The sequence below is a fragment of the Paramisgurnus dabryanus genome, chromosome 1 (assembly GCF_030506205.2).
Source record: "Paramisgurnus dabryanus chromosome 1, PD_genome_1.1, whole genome shotgun sequence".
In the NCBI taxonomy this organism is placed as follows: Eukaryota; Metazoa; Chordata; class Actinopteri; order Cypriniformes; family Cobitidae; genus Paramisgurnus; species Paramisgurnus dabryanus.
Window position 1 is genome coordinate 62,343,372 of NC_133337.1, and position 25,942 is coordinate 62,369,313.

The 25,942-nt window shown below is 38.6% G+C and overlaps 1 protein-coding gene and 1 long non-coding RNA gene across 4 annotated transcripts in view; one reads left to right on the forward strand and one right to left on the reverse strand.

The window, feature by feature from the left end:
* bicc1b (BicC family RNA binding protein 1b) overlaps positions 1-25,942 on the forward strand; it is a 112,221-nt gene that overhangs the window by 53,788 nt on the left and 32,491 nt on the right. For 2 of the 3 annotated variants that reach the window (XM_065242775.2, XM_065242773.2), the window contains exons 4-6: positions 16,787-16,866; positions 17,950-18,108; positions 23,407-23,460. In XM_065242775.2, the coding sequence (XP_065098847.1) occupies positions 16,787-16,866; positions 17,950-18,108; positions 23,407-23,460 (293 nt within the window). Of the gene's footprint in view, positions 1-3,400; positions 3,538-16,786; positions 16,867-17,949; positions 18,109-23,406; positions 23,461-25,942 lie in introns of those variants that run through there. The other variant, XM_065242776.1, reaches the window with a different exon arrangement.
* LOC135720574 (uncharacterized) lies at positions 1,268-4,640 on the reverse strand. The gene is made up of 5 exons (XR_010521305.2): positions 4,347-4,640; positions 2,815-2,871; positions 2,611-2,674; positions 2,246-2,307; positions 1,268-2,086 (listed from the first exon to the last, which is right to left on the reverse strand). It is a non-coding gene; the product is annotated as an uncharacterized lncRNA (long non-coding RNA).

A 25,942-nucleotide genomic window follows, 5' to 3' on the forward strand; every position in this document is an offset into this window, starting at 1 on the left:
TTTTGTGAAGTGCTTTTCCCGGAAAAGCTCCTATCAGTCAGTCAACATTGGGATTTGAAAATATGTGCAATTTCCCAAAACCGAATTTGTGCCTAAAACAAGCAAAAAAATCTTTTTTAATAAAATAAGTTTACTTTCTTAAACACTTATTTCAAGAAAAAATGTCTTACCCCATTGGCAGATTTTTTTGCTTAAACAGTTTTGCTTTAACGTGATTATGTGGTCGCATGATTTAATGCATAATCAGCCAAAGTCTGCATATTTATGCAGGGGACGCATTTTTTCAAATACGCCGCACTTTCGCAGCACAAATTGCAGATTTCCGTGGGCAAAATATGTGGGACTTGCATGATTTCATAATCCCTGCATTTTCAAATCACATATATCTTCGCCAAAAGTAAAAAAAATTGCATTTACCTCACATAAGCGCAGTCATGTCCCCTGTTGCTATGGGAATGTCATGAAGTGACGTGATTATGTGACCTGAACATCATTGTAAAGCTGCAAAAGCTGAAAACCCGAAGTTCCCACAGTTTTTGCAAGATCCCGCAATTTAATTGCATAAAACTTTTTCAGCGTCCCCCCTTGTTTACAAAGCATCCCTTCGCGGCCCCCCTTGTTTATGCTGCATATCATTGCGGCCCCCCAAAGAAAAATATGCCATAAAATACTCTAAAACTTATATTTTTAATAAAACAAAACACATTAAATGATACAACGTAGTGCTGTTGCCTAGTAGCCTTATTTTTCTGAGGTTGAATTACACAGAATTTATGATAAATAAATGTATTTTGTAAAATTGTATAAAACTGGGGCCCCCCTGGCACCATCTCGCGGACTCCAGTTTGAGAACCACTGGCATAAATATGCCGCATATTCCATCACATTTTTTAAGAAAACGTGCCGCAAGATCAAGGATTTTTGCCCGCAACAATCACAAAAATCTTTAAAGAAATACCTCTGACATCAGCCAGAAACATGAAGCTCCTTACCATGTTGGAAAGATTCGCTCACAATGCAATGCTAACAGGAGTTAATTTATAGGCTGTGAGACAAAGCAGAAGGATTTTTGATAATGTCACTCTTGTCCACATCACCAACCTCAGGAAGTAAACTTTTGCTTACAATTCGTGTGTTTGTTGTAGTCCAAGCAAAGAGATTTACATTAGAGACGATAACTCTTTGGGATTTGTATCTTTTGCATATCCTGTACTAATACACACACTGTTAACGATTTCCCTGTATTTTTACAGTACGGTACTGGCAGCACGGTTGCCAGTAAGTTACTGTATTTTGGTTTTACAGTACTGTACTGTAATACCATTTTACAGTACACAAACTAGTACTGTATAGTTACAAAGCAGTACTGTACTGTAATTTTACAATATTTTATTACAGTAGTCTATTTTTACAGTAATTTACTGTAATGTCTATATTGACCCATAAATACTATTTATTACTTATTACAGTTAATACAATAATATTATATAAAATAGCTAGAGATTTAGGTTTAAATCTATAGTTATTAATATGGTAAAAATGCTAAATTAAAACATAATGAATTAAAAGGCAATCCAAGCAATGTTTGTATCAAAATTTTATTAAAAAAAACATTTAATTGAAACAAACATATTTAAAACAAGATTTTAAACAATAATAAACATATAATCAAGTAACATAAAATAAAATCAACAAGTATAAACAAGTTTGGAGACCCCTGCTGTAACATATTTAACTCTGGCAAATAGAACACTGTTCCATAGTTTGAAGTTTTCAGTTTAAAGTCCATCATCGACTAAAAGGTAACATTTCACCGTGGTAAAAACAACACTGGCCCATAGTTTTAAATATTCTACTTGAATTTCATTGAACACTAAAAATAAATTAAAAATTAAACTGTGGCAGACAGACCACAGTGGCCTTTACTTTGAAGTCGTCCATTCGAACTCAATCAGGGACTGCATGAAGCTGTTCACAGGGGTTAATGGCCACAGCTTTTCTCTGCACCAAGTTCCTTGTCTTTTTGCTTGCTCCTTGTCTGGATGTGCACTTTTTCCCATCTTTGGAATTAATTCTATCCAGAAACCTGTTAGAAATATCATAAACATTAAGTCAACAAATATAAGATAGAAAAAGATTCTTAAAAAATTAAACTCAGCCTTGAATTTACTCCTATTCTGAAACCTTTTGCTCTTATTCTACTGTTCCACACCTAATTACATTAAAATACAGAAGATTCACTTACCGCTGAACAAACTCTTTCCTCAATGGACAGCATCCACCTGGATCATGTCATGATTGAATGTCCTGAACAGAAAGTACAATTGTTACTGATTTGGACACAACTTTTTATTCTGAAAACAAAATCTTTTGTCAATAAAGTCCAGGGACACCTCTGCTAAATAAATACAATTATTAAATTAAATTTCTTATAACCAAAGTCTGAATATTTCTGTTTGTATATTTCTACATGGCAAACTAAGACAATTGTGTACATGTTGTGTATGGTCGTGTTACACTGTTGTGTGTGAATGAGTGAATGAGTGTATACATGGGTATTTAAAGAAACTGTAGTGGTAAAGTGGCTGTAGTGGTAAAGTGCAAACTTACCAAACATAATGTGCTTGGTGTGTGTCTGGTATCACCCGTTGTGCCTCCACATCTGCCTTAACTCCTATAAAAGTGCAAGGACACTCATGTAAACTACAAATAAAAAGTCAGCCACATTCCTGTGTAATTTTGCATGTGACGTGAAAGCATTTAATATTGCAGTCGAAAAAATACATGACTTGTAACTGTACATCATGTACTTGCCTGGTGCCTTTAAAGATGATCCATCTTACCCAATCCAGCTTACAAGCAATGGTAAGACTGTAAAAAAGACAAATGTTACAAAATCTGTTAGCCATAGAAATAAATAGACATTGTGAAGGAAATGGTAAAAGAAAATTTAGTAACACTTTACTATAAGAGTTTATTCCTTAACATTTGGTAATGCCTTAGCTAATATGAACTAACAATGAACAATATATTTTACAACATTAATAATATTTGATAATGTTCATTGTGCAGAGACAAAGTGATTGATTTAAAAATGTATTAAGTGTTTAAATCTAATATCATGCTATGCTAACAAATAAAACATTACTGTAAGTGTTAAGTCAGTTGTAAAACAAATATATATATATATATATATTAGTTGTTATATTATATATAAATATCTAAATAAGTCTTTTTTTAATTATAACATCTTGTCTACAGAAAATCTCTGAAAATGTCTCGTTTAGTGCAGAAAATAGCGATTTATAGTGATAAGGTAAAAAGACTGTCCCTTTAATGTTTTACCCGGACCGGCTGCAGTGTAACACGCTATGTCACGCAAAGTTTTTTAACAAGTAGCTAGCTGCTCACTTTAAAGATAAACATGATCGCCTAAATCTGAGCAATCCTGGTGATGCCAGTTTCCTACACGATGTTATAATGGACTATTTTACATCCAGAGATGAATGATCAGATGACAGAGACGAGAAGACAAAGGTACGTAAATGCGGAGCCCATTCTCTTTTCGTGCATTGATTTGATGTGTTTTGGAAACTTATATACAGCGTGTAATGCATCTGAAGTGGTGGAAACAATATGCCATAAAAATGTATTGGACAACTTACTGGACGTGTAAAACGCTTTAGAGAAGATATTCTCTGCTTTTGATGATATACCGTAATATAATAACAACAACAATACGCGCGGCAATCCCTTTCGTTCATCTGATATTAAGATGAGCCCAGGTCTGAATGATATTTGGTCGAAGTTAAAGCTGCGATGAGTTCGATGCATGTATCCAGTTAAATATGAGGTTTCTTGTTTTCACTTCTGTGGAGGAGTTCGGTACTATGCTGTGTACGGGGTGTCAAGTCCTGACTGTTTACAACCACGAGTCAGCCTTGCCAAACAGTCGAACTTAATACTTTTCTCTGACGCTAACTGAACGGATGAAACGCCGAGATAAACGACCATTATGCTGGGACCGCAAGACCGCGCTGGCGGGTTGTCTTTGTCCATTTCGTTAAAAATAGTTTCATTGTCACCACACTTTCAACACAATATAAACTCACCAAAACCCTCATAATTTAGTTAAAACAACCCTATATTCATTAATAAAGGTGTAAAGCGAGTTAAAGCAGCGGTAGACATCTGTGTGTAAGATTACTTTCTGAGGGAGATTGAAACTTTGTTGGCGACCGTTTTTCTCTCTCATTGCACGTTTAAAACAATATTGTGACAAACTATTGACAACATTCTTAAACTAAAAATTAAGTTTTCATGAAACAGAAATATTTCAAACTTACCGAACTGCCAGAAATCAATCGTCCTCCTTCAGCTGCAGCCAGGAGTTGTGCTCTCTCTCCCTCTGTGTGATTTGACGTTGGCGCACTTTCTCTGATTATTGCAAGTACACCTGGCACATTACAGCAATGGCTACAGCAAGGTTACATCAAGACCAAAATATACTGTAAAATTTTCCCGCTCAAACAAATTTACCCAGAATGCATTATGAACTGCAGTACTGTACTGTAATGTACACATACAGTATAGTACTGTGGATTTTTACAGTAATGTACTGCTAAATCTACAGCGACATCTAACAGTGCATTTACACACCAAAGGAAATGCAACATTGTTTAATCGGACCATAGTTTTTTTTTAAATGGTATATTTTTGTCTTAAAACTAGACTTATTTTCTTAGGTAATTTTGCTCATCAAGAAAATGCATCTTAAGTCAAGAATATTTAGTTATTTGTACTGAAAACAAGACAAAAATACAAAAAAAGTCATATTTTGCAGTGTATCTTGTTTCATTGTTTGTATGCTTTCCTTAACACCTTCTGAGTTAAGTAGAAAAGCATAAACAGCAGTGTTTTCATGTACCCAAAGTTCTAAAAAAAGAATGCACATACCGGCACAAGCATCAGCCCGCAAATCCAAATGTGCGAATTTGTGTACGTGGGCGGACGTGCGCGCTAATGTGCGTGGCTCATCATCATCCTCCACTCAAAGGCCCGGACTTTTGGTCTCATGGCCTTAAATTCCGCGTGCTCGCTTAGTCTATGAGTCCGTAGGATGACTCATCTGTTTTTTTTACCGTCCGAAGTGTGCTCATCAGCGCCCCCTTTGCACCCATGATGCGGCCTTTGGGGAAGCCGGCACTGCAGCAGGCTTTGCGCACTTTACCAACCCAGAAGTCCTTGCAAAAGAACAATCAGACCAATCAGAAGACAGAAGGGAGGAGTTCACACTGATTGGGAACTTTTCTTCCTATTTCTGGCGTGACGCTCGAGTCTGTCCCAAAATACGACTCCGGTGCACCCTCGTGGACTCACGTCAAAGGTCCATGAGGTCTGCACTACATGATGTCATCAAAGTATGGACTCTGAGGAAGTCCACAAGTCCAGAGTGTGCCATTTGGGACAAGGCCATACTCGGGAAGCCTTTCTTCTTCTTTGTTTTATTTGCGAGTGTTGTTTAAGTGATATGTTACAGATATACTGCCGTCTGTTTTACCAGAGGTAAATGTAGAAAACATCAAACAGTGGGACTGGCCAGTGGGATTTTTTTTAGAAAGACTAAACATATGGGAGAAATACAGGAAATATTTAAACAGGATGATGGCAGGATACAATGGTAAAATACGGGAGAATCCCGGGAAAAACAGGAGGGTTGACAGGTATGTTTTATCGCGCTGTCTCATTCTCCGGCTGCTCTGTACTGCGCGCTCCAGCTCATGCCCAGCAAGGCGCATTGCGTCGTATTGAGGTGGAGTAATGAATAAGTGCATTTAAATTTTGCACGGAAGTAGAAGATCAGATTGATATCAGTTTTGTCAAGACGCTTTTATGCTATCCGATCAGAGAAAACACATGAAGTGACCAAGTGATTGTACAATTCTTCTCTTAAACCCAAACTTACTCAGGATGGGAATGCCCCCCCCCACACTTGAGCCACATCCCCTCCTCACATCCAAAGATCCAGATCCAGATTAGTGACCTTTCAGAGAAGCTCTCACTCCTTGCCTGTCTTGGCACATCCAGCGTGGAGCTCTGAATGAATCTTGGGCTGCTGTATGGAGAGATTTATAGGAGGACAGAGAAACAGAACTGGGGGGAACAGCTGTGAAAACAGTCCAAATTCCCTGATTCTCTCTCTGCCCACCGCCCGGGTACAACAGACGGGACAAACGTCACCATGGAGAGCTGCTAGGTTGCTGTCGTGTGCTGGCCAAAATACTTCCAGGGTGAACGGCTAATCTAACGGAGAGGGGATTTAAAGCTTTTCTCTTTAAATAAACACCTTAGGCTCTTTTGTCAGCAGATTGGGAAGATAATGGACTTCACCTCTTGATCCCACAAACATAAATTTCTCCACTGAATGAATTTGTTACAGTTTGAGGAGAAGGTGAGATGTGGTTGCCATGACAACGGAATTAAGGGACGCTGGAATGCTATAGCTGAGACTCTCACAGGATTTTATGGTTTTTACAATTACCGTAAATGGATTTCGTAAGTTAGACTTACTGCAACAGATGGCACTACATACAGTAAAACATATTTATGCCTTATGATGATTTGATTTAATAAGAAAACATTCATATAACAATAATAACTGTCCACAAATGTAAAGCACTTCTACTATATAATTAAACTTTTTCGAAGCATCTGTTTCATATGTGCACGGCTTTGCTCGGTTCTATTTAAAGTCGCAATGAAATTGAAATGAAAAACTATATATGTATTTTTAATAGTGTGGTATTATTAACAAATGACTTATCTGTGAGCTTCATTATTTTTTAAAAATTCGTGTGTGCTCATAATCTTTAATCAAAAATGCAAATCTCCTCCCCTCCTCAAAACGATCTCTCTTCACTTCCGGTCAAAAGTATGGCAGGTGGGCGGGGTCCGGGAGAAGATCGCAGTGATTAGCAATTAGCAACACGACCCAACTTGAAACGATCCAATCAGATCTCGATGGACAAATTCAAATCCAGCCCTGCCTTATTTCATCTCAAAAGCCGTTTCATTCGGATATACGTCACCACGGGGAAAATAAGGCAATCGCTACTTCCGTTTCATGGCGACTTTAATAAGTGAAGCGTATGACTTTGTAAAAATGAGTCCCCTGAGATAAAGTTTGAAGTCTGCTGGAGCACAGGAAGGCATCTCTCCATTAAAATCTCAAACATTATCAAGACGTCTTTGGTTGCAGCCCTCACACATGGAGATGTTATCACATCCGCATCATGGACTCCATCTCTGCATGTTTTCCAAAGTCACCGCCGCTACGTCTGACTGTTCACGCTGGAGCAGAAATCTGAAGTATGTAGTGGAAAAACAGAGCAGCTTCCTCATCCAACACACAAAAAATCCCACATTTTTATGTGGAATTAATTGTGATAGCCTCCATAATAAATGTCCTAGGTCATTGTTTGCCTTGTTGGTTGTGTATTGGGCCTGTGTGCGTGACTGTGTTGTGTTTATGTTAGCTGGCTAACATCTGTTTGGTCACACACAGAGTCGTGGATTTTTGTTTGTTGTGCAAGATGTCGTGAGTCCAGATGTGCCAAACCATGTAACTTATGAAGCGCACAAGAATGTAGATCTTAAGACTAAGAAAAGGAGAAGATATATTGCACCTATATATTGCAAATCCCTTGAAAACGTTGTCTAGAGGAGATTATCTTTCTAAAGTTCTTGGAAGAATTCTTGGTGAACATTTTTGCAGAGAATCTTTCCTCATCAAACCTCTCAAAGATCTTCTTTACGGCATCCCAGAGAACAGAAGGCCACCTAGTGGTAAAGCATTACACTCCATTAGACTGATCATATACAGCAGGTTGGATGGATGGATTACAACCTGGATGTTGTAATGAATTAGGGATGGACAGTATGAAACAAATATTACTTTATGGAAATTTAATCCCCCAAAAATTATATTAAAGCAAATGAGCAGAATGTGAAACTGTGAGGATATGTGACAAGAAAAGAACCCAAATGCAGACGTAAATAAATAAGGATTTATTGCACAAAAACGGGAAAAACAAAGACCCACGAGGGGGTAAAACAAGACAGGATCACACTACACTAACTAACATAAAACTAAACATGAACCAACATAACTACAAATAACAAACTAGACTAGATATACTCAATACTCACAACTGAAAACTCTGAAACACGACAGGAGTGGTAACAAGACAAACGCGCACTGGACAACAAACACAAGGACTCTTAAATAGGGAGAAAGTAAATTACATACACCTGGAAATAATTACAAGTAAGGGATCGGGGAAAAAGTGACGAGACCTGGGAAATGTGTGGTCAGAATAAACCAATACAAAAACCACACATTTCCCACATAAAACATGGTACTGCCAGGACCCCGAACACAAAGACTAGATGTAATAAAACAGATGATTTCAGACGGATCCTGACAGTAGCCCCCCCTTAAAGAGCGGCTACCAGACGCCCCTCAAGGGGAACACTAAACACGGGACAAAACAGACTGCATACAAGACATGACCCACGAGAACATTACAAATACTAACAGGGGCAAACAGGAAATGACAATAACAGGATTGGGGTGGGACAATAAAAATAACAAACAAGGGAGGGGGGGTGGGGGAACACAAAAGTTCAGAGGAGGTGGTCCAGGGTGGGAGGGTGGGAAAGGAGTCTGGCTAAACTTGGGGAGAGTTCTGGAAGGTTCATGGCCGAACATGGCAAAATCTGGCTGGGGTTGCGCTGACTGCGCACATGGCTGGGGTGGCGCTGGCGGCTGCCAAGGCTGGGGTTGCGCTGGCTGCGGCCACGGCTGGGGTTGCGCTGGCTGCGGCCACGGCTGGGGTTGCGCTGGCTGCGGCCACGGCTGGGGTTGCGCTGGCGTCTGCGTCGAAACCTCTGGAGGCTCTGGCGGCTGCGTCGACGGCTGTGGGCGCTCTGGGCGCTCTGGCGGCTGCGTCGGCGGCTCTGGGCGCTCTGGCGGCTGCGTCGGCGGCTCTGGGCGCTCTGGCGGCTGCGTCGGCGGCTCTGGGCGCTCTGGCGGCTGCGTCGGCGGCTCTGGGCGCTCTGGCGGCTGCGTCGGCGGCTCTGGGCGCTCTGGCGGCTGCGTCGGCGGCTCTGGGCGCTCTGGCGGCTGCGTCGGCGGCTCTGGGCGCTCTGGCGGCTGCGTCGGCGGCTCTGGGCGCTCTGGCGGCGGCTCTGGGCGCTCTGGCGGCTGCGTCGGCGGCTCTGGGCGCTCTGGCGGCTGCGTCGGCGGCTCTGGGCGCTCTGGCGGCTGCGTCGGCGGCTCTGGGCGCTCTGGCGGCTGCGTCGGCGGCTCTGGGCGCTCTGGCGGCTGGTCAAGAGTTCCCTTCTTCCTCTTCTTTTTGCGAGGTCGTGGAGCAGAGAGTGGTTGAGGTGGTGCAACCAACTCCGAGGAGGACCCCCCGGACGAAGACTCCCAGGAGATCCTCCTTTCTCGTTTCCCTCGAAGGGAGACAGGTGGGGAGGAGCTCTCTGGAGCCGGAGGGAAAGGTTCTGGGTCGCCGAGAGTCAAGCCTCCCATGACTTGACCCTCTGGGATGGTCTGAAGAGGAGCTGGATGGGAAACTGCGGTAGGAACTCTGAACTCCCGGTTCATGATGTATTCCACCGAGTCCGGGAAGCTCATGGGTTTGATGACCCACCGTTCAGTCTCCGATAGAGGCTCATCAAGGCAGCTAAGGAAAATGACTTTTAGCTCAGACTCATTAAAGCCAGTGCCCTTCGCTGCCTTTAAAAAGTCCATAGCAAACCCCATCAATGGATCTCCCTTCTGGCGCATGCCAAACAACACGTGAGCCCCCTGGGCTCTACAATCGGCAAACATATAGTTCATTGTCTGCTGGGTTCAGTGGTGGCACGTTCGTAATGTGAGGATATGTGACAAGAAAAGAACCCAAATGCAGACGTAAATAAATAAGGATTTATTGCACAAAAACAGGGGAAAAACAAAGACCCACGAGGGGGTAAAACAAGACAGAATCACACTACACTAACTAACATAAAACTAAACATGAACCAACATAACTACAAATAACAAACTAGACTAGATATACTCAATACTCACAACTGAAAACTCTGAAACACGACAGGAGTGGTAACAAGACGAACGCGCACTGGACAACAAACACAAGGACTCTTAAATAGGGAGAAAGTAAATTACATACACCTGGAAATAATTACAAGTAAGGGATCGGGGAAAAAGTGACGAGACCTGGGAAATGTGTGGTCAGAATAAACCAATACAAAAACCACACATTTCCCACATAAAACATGGTACTGCCAGGACCCCGAACACAAAGACTAGATGTAATAAAACAGATGATTTCAGACGGATCCTGACAGAAACAAGATTTTGTTTATATTGCCTAAGACATTCATGATGCTATTGATAGCCTATATATTGAAATGACACTGAACATTTTAATTTTCTAAGTTTTGGTATTGCTTGACAGACATATTTTTGTCTTTTCAGATTACTTTGTTTCTTCATCGCTCTCTATAAACCTGAATGCTCAAAGTAATTGAATAGATAAAGTAGCGTGGACTTAATGTGTGTACATTTCTAAAATGTACATTTATTATTTTGTTTGTACATTGCTAAAATGTCAATTGAAACTTAACGCGAGGAATTAAAGTGAATATTTTTATGTGCATACTTTTATAGCAGAAGGTGTATAACATACATCACGAAAATCAATGAACTAAGGTACAATAGGCTCATGATGGAGAGGTTGAGGCAGTGGCACACTGACAAAGGTAAATGTAAAAATGATTGGCAAAATTGTTCCTTTATTTTTTTTACAACAGTTACAGTTGAAAAAAAATCTGCATTAGTTATGCATAAACAGAGTACTGTTTGCTTATTAATTTTTTCAAATTTATTATATTAAAAATTAGGAGTATCAGGGCAACTTTAATTTCAATATAACACAAGATTTACTTTCAGCCCACAGCCCTCAGTCAGGTTTGATTTTTGGCCCTTGGTAGGAAAAGTTTGGACACCCCTGATTTAGGGGACTGTAGAAACATGACGGCGAAGGAGACCTGTGTTGTATGTAGACAAAATAGGCTTATTCTAAGGTAATAAACAATACAGTTCATTGTGTAAGGTCTTTATACACCACTTATAATAGTTATGTAGTTTATATTGTAGTTCTATCAAGAGATTTGGCTAAAAGTTACACAATGCACCTTTAATTTTATGTAAAATATGTCATATCAATATTTTGACTCCCTTATAAAATATTTCTCTATTTGAGTTAATTAAACTCATTGTTTTTGATTCTGAACTATTCGTGGATTAAGTAAAAAGCACTGTACTTATTTTTCTTATTGCTTATTTTCCAAGTTACTTAATTTAAACGTAGTTAATTTAGCATGATGTTATTCGGCAGTTCCCAGCATGCTTTGCATATAAATGCATTAGCAGCGTAAATTTTTTAAATAAAGTGTTATTTATATGTTTTTAGCTTGTAAGCATTTCATGTTGTTATATTGAAGATTTAGAAGTGTTTCAATACTTTTAAGTTTTCAGTGTTACTATTGTGCAGAAGTGTGGGGCTTGTTTTTCGACTATGTTAGGTAAGCCAGCGGCCATGAATTTTGCATCAATAGGTGTTAATGACAGTACTGAGATCAGTCTATTCTTACTTTCTTATTTGTCTTATGCGTATTGTGTAACAAAAATATGTAAGAGACTAGTAAACATTGAGTTTAGTTAACAGCAGTTGAAGCTTTATTAAATGTGAAGTTTAAATAAATTGGACGTTTAGTCACGCAGTGGCAGATCTGCAGAAATCTTCTCATTCCTCTACACATGACATAATCCACTGTGAACATTTCCAAACAGCCCTGTCGAGAGCCTGTAAAACACTACGGCCATCAAAACATCATACTCCATTTAGTTTACACAAACCCCCTGTGTCGCTAAATAAAACTCTCTCAACAAATTCTCTTAGAGATCAACATCTACATCTATATTAACCCTTTATCATTTCAACAAGATTGATCAAACAACTTTAATCTTTCCTTCAGCAGCAGATCTATTGAGGTCCCGTTGTCGGACAAGTAGCAGTGAATCAGATTCTTTCCACATAATTCAGAATAATGAATCATAATTGTAATGAACTGATTGGGTATATATTCAACCTGTCGGCTTGCCTTGTTTTGCCCTGCTTCAAATGTTGGAAGTGAACTAATTTTATCTGTCAGAGGAGTTTGTTTTAACAGATGTTTTTCCCAGTAAAAGTCGGGTTTGAGTTTAACATCCTAAATTGAGCTGCATTTAATAGCTAGTCATTTTATAATCAACAAATTGAAATTGAAAACATATCGTTTTCATGAATACATGACAGGAACACACTGTATGATATGCCTATACCGTACGTATAAAAACATTTAAAGGATTAGTTCACCCCCAAAATGAAAATGTAATGATTTTTTACTCACCCCCATGTCATCAAAGATGTTTATGTTTTTACATCACAATCAGAGTTATATCAAATAATAACCTGGCTCTTCCTTGCTTTTTAATGGCCAGAATCAGTGTTTCAAAGCTCTAATGGTTCGTTCACACGGGGCAAAGTGTCAATGCTTCTTATTTACTTTTGATGGGTGATGTCATGCGTTGCCAAACTGAATTGTGGATCCGTCAATATCATGTCACTGCCGTTGCTCAAGGCAGAAGTTGAACATTTCTCAACTTTTCGAGCACCAACGAATGCGTAAACAATCAGATCGCTTTATGTAAATAACCTAGTGTGAGCCAGCCAATTAAGTTTATGCAAGACCAGATCATGTGTTGCGGCCCCTGTAATTGGCTATTGCCAATGCTTCAGACAAGCCTTCCATCAACCGTTAACGCTTTCGCCCCATGTGAATTTACCGTAAAAGCACATCCATCCATCATTAAAGTAAACTCATATGAGTCACGGGACACGCGCAAACCTTTACTTCACTAAATCATAAATCATTTTATTCTTTTAGGAAAAACTTCTTTGATCTGTCTGTTATTATTTTTGACATTATTATACATGTTTCAACCCAAAAAAGTTGCGTCGTTGGGTCAAATAGAAACATTTAACGCAACGACTGGGTTTGTCCCTTTTTGACCCGAGGCTGGGTTGAAAATAACCCAGCATTTTTTAGATCATATTAATGCAATGCTTTCCATAAAGTCACCCTTGCTGTGTTTAAATAGGAAACATGATATGAATCGTTTTCCAAACAATATTTGCTTCTCATGCACACATTTGAAAGTTATCATGTTATCACCAAAGCCAAGAAAAGCCCTAACACTCAAAATCTGTAAAGTGGACAAGAATCTCTCCAGCGTGTATCTAAGAGATCTTAATCATTAATATAATCCCCAAACTGTTAAACCACACTCCATTGGCCCTGTTCGTGAAATAAGCCACTTTGTATGGATAACATTCATGTTTTTCCCCTAACGCTGCTGTAAATCCTCTAGTGAGGCTTTTGACGACCACAGAAATTGGTCACATTACATGCATTTTTGACCAAGGTCAGTCTTACCGTTGTGGCTAACTGTAAATGCTTTGTGCGTGGAATGCCGTCGGAGCCAGACTCCTCTAGCAACGTCTCTCGAATCGCCAGTTTCGCAGGATTTTGTGGTGGAAGAATCCGCTTCCACGTGGGACTGTGGTTTATTGTGGATTTTCGCTCTTTCCTTCTGGCATCGAAAGCGCTCATCATGAGTTTTCTCTACGCTCCAGAGCGGCAGGCGTAGCACGAACGGGCTGACATTTAGCATTCGATCTGGAGCCTTGTGTTTGTCTTCATTCTTTGTGGCGAGTGAAATGTATGGCTTGACGTGTTTTGTGGGTTTCTTCACATTCACAAACGGGTTTGCTCTTAAAAAGCGTACGAGTACATAGAGAAAATTCCAAACGGCGTTTGTGTGCCCTTGAAGGACACTGCGGGAATGGGACTCTACTGGAATGGTGGTTCCTGACCAAAATGGGCAACAGAATCCCTTGAACCCAGGGCCCCTGCACCGATTACATGCAAGCTTATGTGAAGACAAAGGCGATATTTCAGGTTTAATGTTGTCATAGTTTACTAATAATGTACTAGAAGTCAGTAGAAGTCAATGTCAATCTCAGATGACCCTTATAAACTCTATATAATGCATATTGGACAGAAAACTATTGAATAAAATACTTCAAAATTGATTGTAATGTTTAACACAGCTTCCACAAAGTATTTTTATACAATTTGCAGACACTTCCATTCTTAAAATGTGCAATATAATCCGTTTCTCAGAACAATTTAGATGTCCTGCAAAAGTATGCAACTTGTTCTCTCAAAAATACATTTTAAGTTGTACAAAGTAAGAAAAACTGTATCCTGCCCCTAAATAATGTGTAAAAACAAGATATAAGTCTTCTATGCCATTAGTCAAAACTAGTCTATCCTAAAGCTCTGTCTATGCATATTGGCATGGATCCTGGAAAAAGGATTAGTGTAAGAGGATCTGGAGAGGTTTGCAGTGTTCTTGTGCGGAAGTGAATGAGAGGAAGAGTAAGTATTGGTATGATATATAACGTTGTCTGAATTTATTTTTCCGTAACACAAGCAGTTTTCTGTCAGGGACACCAAAACATTATCAATGTTATACTTGCTGTACAGTATATTTATGTACAATATTACCGCACAGTGTTTTCTGCATGATTAAGAAAATTAATTGACACAATTTTGTGGTGGTTGCCATTGTGTTGTTCGTGGTTTAGATGTTTTGATGGTTTTTATAGTAAGGATATGTGTTGCTAAGCATTCAGGATGGTTGCTATGACATTACTGGTTGATTATGGTATTACTGAGGTTGTCACTAAAATACACAGGGCCTGAGGTAAAATAAGCAAAATAATCACTAGGGCTGCAACAACTAATTGATAAAATCGCAAAAAAACTAGAATGTTTATCAGGCGCTTCTTCTCACCATGCTACTAACTTGTTTAACTTATTCCCTGCCATACCTTTTTTGAAAAGTTGCAAAGCACAATGGGGGGAAAAACCGTTTCATCCTATATTTTTTTTCTCTGTTGTATTTTCTTCAAAAATAAAAAAATGTAAGCAATAAGCTGAATTTTGTTAGAGACAGATTCAGAGCGATTTATAAAAACATAAACGGAGTGTAAAATGAATAAATAATGTTTAAAAAAACTTGTTTTTTCAGGCAAATGTTTTCTCTTTATTGACAAGATAACGCGTAAATGGCGGGGAAAGAGTTAAAAACAAGGCAGCGTTGTCCGGACCCATCGGAGTTCTGAATTGGGCTGTTTTTCTGTGGGTTAGAGATCGAAAAAATTTGTTTCATTTGTTGTTGGTATTTGGGCTGTGAATAGTCATTGGAAATAGTCCTGGTTACCAGTGGCGGAGCTTTTTGGGTGGCAAAGGGGTGGCAAGGTATTATTTTGGGGGGTCAATATACAAAGTGTTCAATTACACTAAAAATAAATTATTTTCCACAAAATGTATATAGATTAAATAAAAGTTGTTTATTTTCCATAAATGTACACAATTATAGCCTATATGTATTAAGTATAGAGCAAAAATAGAACAACTGGGATCTGTTTGGCCCTGATTTGCACCTGACTTTTGCTTCTTTAGAAAGAAGTTGGTAATATTGCTTTTTCTCTGCATTATGCTGAGATTCCGTAAACTTTAATGAAATGGTGTAAATAGACTTCTGTCCCTCACATTAAGCTATGGAATGGCTTCAGATGACTTTGTGAAATTATAATCCAACCCTCTCAGACCCAAGTCACCCAAACTGATGTGAAAAAAGCGCGAGGCACCGAAAAGCTCGCTGTTACATCCCTGTACTATCTCCACGGTGGTTTTATTAAGTTCAATATGCTGCATTACACGTGCCAATATGAATAAGCCTACCTAATTGTTGCTGAACATTTGCTAACGACATTTTTTTATTGTTTTAAGCATCTTCACGCAGGCGTGACAGTATTAGTCAGTTTCACAATACTAGTAATGCTCATTGAAGTATTAATGCTAAGCACTACAGTGCAACGTCTCCCTTACTTCTCGTTAAAACAGTAATATGTTTAATTTAATACCAATAAAAGCCGTTACATACCAGCAAAACGCTCTTCATTGATCCTGTGTGTGCTGCCGCGTTATGTTTTGGAGCACGAAGGAGCTGCGTGTCAGCTTAACCAATAGGCTTGTTCGATTTCAAGCGGCGCCTCAAGAAATTGCCACCCCAATTACCCCTCTGGCTCCGCCACTGCTGGTTACACTTTTACACATGAATACCCTAATTAAGTGCCGTCTTTTGATATAATAACTGAAAAATCGAATTGAGTAATATTTGTTTTTATCCAATTAGTCGATTCATTGAAAAAATAATCACCCGATTAATTCAATTATGAAAATAATTGTTAGTTGCAGCCCTAATATAAACAACATGGCTACATTTATATTGGTTGCTTATCTGTCAAAAGAGATCTCAAAGTAAATCTATGGTGCTCTGTTTACTATATGTTGCCAAGATTCCTACATAATGCACAGGCAAGAAGAGTAACAGCACATCACTCCTACACTAACCACACTATTCAAGGTTTCATTCATGTCTGTGTTACTAATGCACATCTGATGCAACATCGTTAATATTTGTGAAAACTAACTGGAATGGACAGAACCTTATGACACATGCATAATCTTCGTCTTTCAGATCCTCACATCAAAGTTAGCGGCAAGAGGGAAAATGTGAAGGAGGCCAAAGAGAAGATCATGTCTGTCCTGGATACCAAGGTGAGTCAAGACAAATGATGCAATAGTGTGTTATCAAATGAATTCATGTTATGCATTGCACACTTTATTAACCGAGAAAAGCACACAAATAAAGATTATTCTTATGTTATATATTTTTAACGTCTCTTTATTCTGTGCCATCTGCTCTCAGGTTTAGCAACACTGGGTTAAATAGGCCGAATTCACAAGAATATGCTTTGCGTTTAGCAGGAAAATTTCCTATTACGTAACTGACAAACAGATTGGGATGCATTATTAAATTGGTTGTTATATTCTGTTTCTCTATTAATTTGATTAAAAATAAATTCAATTTATTTGATTGATTTATTTTGCTCTGTTAGTTTCTGAGGTCACTGAATGTCAGCGTGAGCTGAGAATACATTTTTTTCTTTTTTTTTGTGGGATTGTTAAAGAAACAGTACTACTGATCCCAGATGACAGTACATTTTTTTGTTTGTTTTTGCTGTTATTACTGCCAGACATAACACAGAACATCAACTGAAGAACTGATGTGTGCAAAAAGCTCTCCGTAGACTTTATGTAATGGAAAAATTATTTGAATGTTGATCATAAATCTAATTCAATAAGTCATAGCTTGAATTAAGTAGTTCAGAGGGGCATGGTCTGTTTTTCTCCTTTTAAAGATGATTTCATTTTTTCGATGTTGATCACACCTTAAAATGCAGCATCTGTACATAAGACATTTATAGATTGGTTTTCACAAACACTGTGACACTGTTAGCACATTGCTGTGTCTATTTGAGCATCCCATCTCAAAAACATTGACTAGCCTAACGGGATATACACACCAAACGCAAATTCAACAATTTGCGCAAGTAGATTACATACAAAGTCAATGCAAAGACGCGAAACTTGAGCGGGGTGATGTGAAACAATGTAAACATACCATGAAAACACGCACCACTGCCTCAAACGCTTCTTCGCGCAAGTTAAAAATATTAAACTCAAGGGAAAAATTCGCATGGCATGAAGTTAAATCCCGCAAGTAATTTACAGCGAGGAACAGAATGCTTTGCATTTACTGCGTTAATGCAATAAAACTCTCTATGTTGTCTCGGTTAGAGTAACCGTGTGACCCTAAAGATGGACGTCTCCCACACGGAGCATTCACACGTCATCGGCAAAGGAGGAAACAACATCAAGAAAGTGATGGAAGACACGGGCTGTCACATCCACTTCCCTGATTCCAACCGCAACAACCAGGCTGAGAAAAGCAACCAGGTGAGAATCTGGCTTCAGTCTCCACAGCGTTTCATCATCTGTCTCCAATATCGCTACTGCTGCTCACTTGCATAAAGCTGTTGACTTTCTATTCAAGAAAAATACAGTGAATTTATGCTATACATTTTATCAGTACAGTATGTGTGTTCCCTAACATATCAGTTGAGCTACAGGAACGCTTTATTTAATACACTTTAACATGAACACTTTTATTGGCATTACCTAACATTACAGTGACGATTCACCAAAAAACAATAAAAATCCTATCATCATTTTCTCACTTCATGTTGTTCAAAACATGTATGAGTTTATTCTGTTGAACACAAAAGAAGATATTTGGATAAATGATGGTACTTCCATAGCATTTGTGTTTCCTACTATTGAAGTCAATGGGTAGTTTCAGCATTGTGGTTAATCATTTATCAAAATATCATCTTTAATGTTCAATAGAATAAAAATCCATACAGGTTAATAAAACATGGGGGAGAGAAAATGGTGACAGGGTTTAGATTTTTGGGTGAACTATAACTTTAACTAACAAAGATCAGCAAATGCTGAAAAGCTCTATTGCTCATTGTTAGTTTAGCTAATGCCTGAACTAATGCTAACAAGTACAACCTTATTGTAAAGTGCTATCCATTTTAACATTGATAACAATAAGATTTTCGATCTTTTAAAGTTCCTTTATTAGGAAAATGGTTGATATAGCACTGTGTTGGCAGCAGAACGGTCTTGGGTTTAATTCCCAGTAAACACACCCATACTGATAAAAATACGCTGTAAGTCACTTTGGATAAAAGTGTCTGCAAAATGTGGAACAAATTAACCTTTGTTATTTTCATAAGCCAGATATATTTTCTTTAACATCTATTTTAAAAGATTATTCCACTTTCATAAGAAAAATTTCAGATACTTTGTTCACCCCCCATCATCCAAGGTTTGTATGACATTCTCAATCAAAAATAATAAATAAAAAAATAAAACAGAAAGGAAAACAACCCCCCCAAAAAGTGCATTGATCCTTCACAGAAGTAATCCACATGGCTCCAGTGGGTTAATAAAGGTCTTCATCAATGCGATTTTGTAAAAAAATATCTATATTTCAAACTTTATGAACTATATATAACCAGCTTTCCATATTGCCCCCATCTTGGACTTGTGCTATTCACCTAAGACTTTTAGCTTAGTGAGCATTTATTGCCATATGTTGTGCAGTGACTCGTGAATTGCGTGAGTTCAAGATGGGGTCGTTATTGGAAACTAGTTATTATAGATTATAAGGTTTAAAATATGGATATTTTTCTTACAATATCGCATCGATTACCCACAAAAGACCTTAATTAACCCCTTGGAGCCGTGAGGATTACCTCTGTGAAGGATAAGTGTACTTTTTTGGGATTAACAGTCAAGTTGTTCCCTGATCCCTGTTTTCTCCCATTATACGCTTGGAAAAGCAAAAACATTTACTAAAATAACTCCAAATGTGTTCGTCTTAAAGATGATGGACATATTTATCTTGGATTGCTTTAGGGGGAGCAAATCATAGAGTAATTTTGATATTTGGCTGGAGTAAACTCTAAAAACAAGCGGTGCTATATAGCACCAAAAGTGGTTCTTTGCTTGTAATCATAGAAGAACCATTTTTAGTGCCATATAGCACCGGTGAAGCACCAGTGAAGCACCTGTGTAGAACTATATAGTGCTTTGTAGAACCATATGTGGTGCTGGTGCTATATGGCCCCTATATGGTTCTACACAGGTGCTACACAGGTGCTTTACCTGTGCTATATGGCACAAAAAATGGTTCTTCTATGGTAACGATCCAAAGAAACAGTTTTGGTGCTATATAGCACCGTTTGTTTTTTTAGATTGTATCCCTTTAAAGTGGTCCGTATGTGTATGTGTTTTGCATACATTATGTGTGAGCTTTAGACGTGATTATGTTATACAAAGTCGCAGACATGCATCCCAGGGCTAGTGCAAGACGAGAATTTGCGGTTAAAAGGTACTTTTTTTGTGAAAATGACAATCATTTTGCTAGATAAGACCCTTATTCCTCAGTTGGGATCGTTTAGAGCCCCTTGAAGCTGCTTTGAAACTACAACTTGGACCTTTAACTGTTTGGTTCAATTGAAGTCCAAAAAAATCCTAGACAATTTTTTTTATTTCTTTTCAACTGAACCAAGAAAGACATAAACATCTTTGATGACACGGGGGTGAGTAAATTATCAGGAAATTTTCTTATGAAAGTGGCTTAATCCTTTAATTTGGGGTTACGCATGACCGAAACACATTATTTAGCAGGTTTATGAGATCATAATGAGATCTCAGATTGTACAGATCTGCCCTGGCTATGTGTCTGGCTGAACTGTCTGCTGTTTTTATAGGGGAGGTTGATATAAGATATATTCTGAGACGTGCTGAAGTGGGGAATGTGAAAGTTGAGTAATATTTGTGGTGGTCTCATGAGTTTAGAGAGGCTGGTACTTACAGACCCATGAATGAGAGCCAATCTGAGCAAATGAAGAAATAACACGGCACATAATCTCTTCTTATCTGACAGACATCATTTTTCACGTTTAAAGTGTTTATTCACACAAAAATAATTTACTTACCATCATGTCAGTCCAAACCAAAACTTCCTCCTGTGGAACATGATAGATGTTTATCAAACATTAATCCATAGCTGATCACGGAGCTTTATGTTTGGAAAATGACAAATGTTTAATTTTACTTTGTGTTAAAATCTGAAATCATGTTCCTTGAGAAACTACATGTTTTTAAACTTTATGATGCCAAGGACCCTCAAATATAATGAACATTTTGTGAGGGACCCCATACCTCATATGTAACTCTGGACCACAAAATAAATTTGTCATGTGGGTCAATTTTTTTAAATTAAGATTTATACGCTGAATAAATAAACTTTTTTCATTGGTGTATGGTTTGTTAGGATAGGACAATAGTTCAGTAGCGCCTCACTGCAGAACACGACATTCAGGGGATGGGGTTAGATCCAGATTCAGGGGGTGAAGCTAAATCCAGATCCAGAAGTGGAGTTTGATCTCTTTCCATTGCATTCTGATTGGTCAGCAGCTTTACTACAAGATACGTCATGCAAGTGTTGTTGCGTTACCATTTCCGCGTTGAATTGTAACTAAAAGTTCCGTTATTCTTTTGATAGAAAAAAACTTTACTCCAATATATACCTATAATAAAAAATGTTGCCTTCAAGGTGAAACGTAAGGTTTTATGTTGTAATGTTTTGGAGGAAAAGCAAACAATGATACCCAGGTATTACGAGTCATCTTAGTATAGGCGTAGTATAATTATTAACATATATGACATGTTATTTAGAAGCTCGTCACAACATGTGTTCGTTGCGCCATGTGAACCATGTGCATCATGCATTTGGTCAAAATACATGCCTGCTGCAGATGTGTCGAAAGGATTTGTGATGAAAGAGACGTTCACGAAAAACTCGCAAGACACTAATTTACTAAACTCTGATTACACAAGATAAAGTGAGTATCTGGCAAACGCGAGCGTCTCTTTTATCATAAACCAACCCATAATGAAATGTCTGCAGCAGACTCGTGTGATGCGCTTAAGTTTACATGACGCGCTGAACACATATTTTGAAATGACAAAGCCTCACACATGACGGGCTACATACATATTTTGACATGACGAGCAACACACTTCGAAAACATATTTTGAATTTGCGCCCCTCAGAAGAGAAGTCGCGGGCCGCCACTGCAAATAAGCTAATAAAATATATACTTTATATATATGAAGAGTTTGGTTTCAAAACGCAATCTATTTAATCAATGTATAAATGTGCATTAATCTTTGCCATTTTATATTCATTTAGTTGAAGAGTTGTACACACTGATTTAAAAAAATAAACATTAATGGCATTAATCAAAACACTTACTTTGTCATATTAGGAACACTTTCATTGCTGCGCGGTTATACTTGACGTCGTCGCTTAATAAAATATTTTTCACAGCGATCAGCTGTGATTCTCGTTGACTTTGAATAAAATTATGGAAAGTTTTTCATTATATCCCCGGGGGTCAATGTGTTAGCACGAGAGAAGCTAGATGCTGTAGGAAGAACAAGCGATCGTCTCCCGAGTGCCTCTCGCGTAAATTATTAGATGTTGATGGCTTACGTTTCTTTCCCGTCACAGAAAACCACAGGTTTATCAATGCTATTAAAGTATTATTTTGTTTTTGTTTGTTTGTTAATCACAAAGTACAAAGTAGGTGAGGAAAACTAGGACTCTGTGTACTCAACGCGCCGCCATTGTTTGTTTACATTGCGTGGAATGGTGCGCTGTAATTTGTGGAGCAGATTTATTGCATTCTGTAGAAAATGAGGAGTGGCGTTTATTGCGTTTTGGGAAAAAAGGGATAAAAGATGACAGAATAACACAGCGGATATTGGATTTTGCATAAAATTAAAGAATTTACTTTTAAATAGTGACCTGATATAATACTGATTTTGGCAGTAACTCATTTTTTTCAAAAATGACGTTTATTGCATTTTGGAACCAAACTCTTCATATATACTTGTATAGCAACTACCGGTGTGGGATAATGTACAGCCAATTGGGTTGTTATTGCAAATTAAAACCTCTACTTACCTCACTGTGATCATTGCTTACTAAATTATGAATCTATCTTGACTATATTATTAATCAAACATAGACTTGATAAGAGTACACTTTGGCGACCATGTGTTGCAACTAATTGTGGGCTGCATCCATCTGGTGGAGCAAAGTATATAAATTGGGAGGAGTTGTCGTGTTCTGCAGTAAAGACCATCTCCAACATTTGGCCAAGATTTGGCCAGAATTCAATGAAAATCTGGATTCTGAGGGTGCAAATAATCAAAACATTGAGAAACCACTTTGAAAGTTGTCCAAATGAAGTCTAACAAAACCGCATCCACCCAAAAAATTAAAGTTTTACGGTAGGAAATTTACAAAAAAAACTTCATGGAACATGATCTTAACATCCTAATGATTTTTAACATAAAAAAATAAATAATTGTGGGGCAAAAAAAAGTTATTTGGCCAAAAAATAGTTTTAAATATATCCTGAATAAATATATTGCCATATAGCTTGAAAACCTCTGACACAACAGGTTTAGAGCGACATGAGGGTTAATGGGTTAAGCATTGATTGCGAGTGACCAGACCCTTTATACAGAAAGCCAGCTCTAAACCACAGACATTCACTCCATGTTTGTCATCGATCGACCTGTGATGTTCATTTATATTTCCTGCAGGTTTCTATAGCTGGACAGCCGGGAGGAGTCGAAGCCGCCAGAGCCAGAATTCGGGTAAATAAACCCTCCTAGCATGATTGACAGGGGATGGGAGGTTGTTATTTATCTTCAGAGGGTTCAGGGAGTGTGAACGCAGATGATTTTTGGGGGGTTGAGATACAGACATTCCTTAACATCTCAGTGGTCGTGCCAGTAACACAACATGCGGCATTCCACTCTCTCACTTGAGCTCATATTAAAACTGCTGCCACCTTCTGGTGTTTCACAAACACTGCAGCTCATCTTCCACATTCATCTCACACACACACACACACACACACACACAAATTAGGCTGATAATGTTACATTTTCAGATCATAATGATGCTTTTGTTTAAATCATGCGTCATAATGTGTCAGGTGAGCTCACAGACTGGTGGGAACAACAATGCTAAATGCAAATTATGGTAACCATGTATAGCAACATAAATATATTTAAAAAGAAAAAAAACTATTTAGGTTCTGGTGTCATTGGTTGTGTATCCAGTTAACAGTTTTAAATCATTTGTCATGTCTAATGTAAAGGTTTGTGTGGAGATCAGAACCTCTGGCCTATATATGCATGAGGCCTTATCTTACATCCGGTGCAATGCGCCGCCAGGCACGACGCAAGTGTTTGTTCATAGCATTATTACGGTATGTTTTTACAGATACAAAACGTAATAATGCTATGATCAAATGTTGCAAATACGTCTACATTGTACGCTTCAGCATCTATTTAAACTTCCAAAAAATACGTTTCGTGTATAAATGCTACATATTAACAGTGAGACCTGACATGTCATAATGGGTAGTCAGTGTATGTATCAGAATTGTACATTTGCAGTAATGATGAATGCAGATCCGTTTCCTCTCTGGAGAAGCGTCCAGTCTTGTAAATACGAATCCGCCATGGTGCAAGCGCACCTGGCTTTTAAAGGGAATGGGAGATGAGACTCTTATTGGTTTATTGCACGTTACGCCAAAAACACACCCGTGACTCATTAAGAGAATAGATACAACCCTTTTGGACCATGCGCCTGGCACACCGACCATTTTTCCATCGTTAAACTATAGCAAAAGTGGATTCGCCCATGCCCTAAGTGCACCTGGGCCATGCGATTCAGACCATGTGCTTAGATCGTTAAAATATGGCCCATGGTGTGCATTGACAATGAGTTGACTGGTCTGAAACAATGTAAAGCTGTAGCTTTAGTGATTTCTTGAGCGTTTGGCTGCGTGTGTTACAGCTCCGTCCAAACTCACTGCTCGGGTTTCAGGACTCCTCACACGTGCTTCCTCCTCAGAGAGAACCAAGACAAACAAGCCTAAGCATTCGAGCGCAGCGAACTTCCTCAGTGTTTGCACAACTACCAAGCCCCAATTAACTTCACCATAAACCCTCACACGTTCACAAAGCAATTTGTACAAAACGAGCACTGTCGAAAAACCCAGGCCACTCCATTTTAAGTCCAAAGTATACAATGTAGGCAGTAGTTCTGTGGATGAAATAAAGTTTAGTGGGTCAGCTTTCATTTCTCCTCATTGCTCATCTGACCAGAACTGCTGTACATTCTCCTTGTCTTCACTTAACAGGTTTCAATCTCTTTTCTGGCCAATTGAAATGTTAGCTTGGACAAGCAAAACTTAATCGTGTTCGTTCATGAGCTGAAAGAAAGTGTGTGTTGATACATGACATTAGCCTGTTTAAACATTAGCCTTACATTCTCAGAAGGGGTCGAGTTCATTCCTGTGCAATGAGATACCAAACATCTTGAATCTTTGGGTCGTGTGTTGTCTGTAACAAAGTGAAAAGTTCTTGAAAGTACAAAAGGTCAAGAAAAGCCATCCATGCAGTCCACTTGTTTGTATAATATCACAATACAGCGTTCTCCTCCAAATTCGATATTAATAATTATATCATATCAAAAACAGAGGAGGCATTTGTTTTAAAAGCTCTGTTCATAAGCCAATGGTTAAAAATAACCATGGTTGTGGTTATGATTCCTTCAGGAATGAGGAGAACCATTAGCAAAGATGAATGATTGGAATTCCAGAGGGTTTTGATGCCCAGCTCCCAGTCCAAGTTGAACCCAATAAAAGTTTCCTTGTCTAAAGGCAGAGTGACTGTCCTGACCACATGTAAAGAGAACGGGAATGTCTTTCATTTCGGCCCCCGGTACAAAGCAACCAGGGTGAACTGAACCCCTACGACATATGGGACTGATCAGAGCCGCATTTTTTAAGTTTGGTTATTTCTTCTGTTTACCAATTCACTTTGGTGGGACTCGGTGCTAGACCCCTGACAACCCTAAAATTACAGCAGAATGCTGGTCAGTTTTTTATAAAGTTGTCTTTAATGAAAGTCTTCTTCAAATGAAGGGTCATTAGCCAAATAAAACCATGGTCTTCCTATGATCATTATGGTAAATTCAAGCAACTTCTAGATTTGCTACTGCTTAGGGCCAGATTTACTAACAGCTTCCCCCAAGCAAACTATCAATTTGGCATTTAACAAC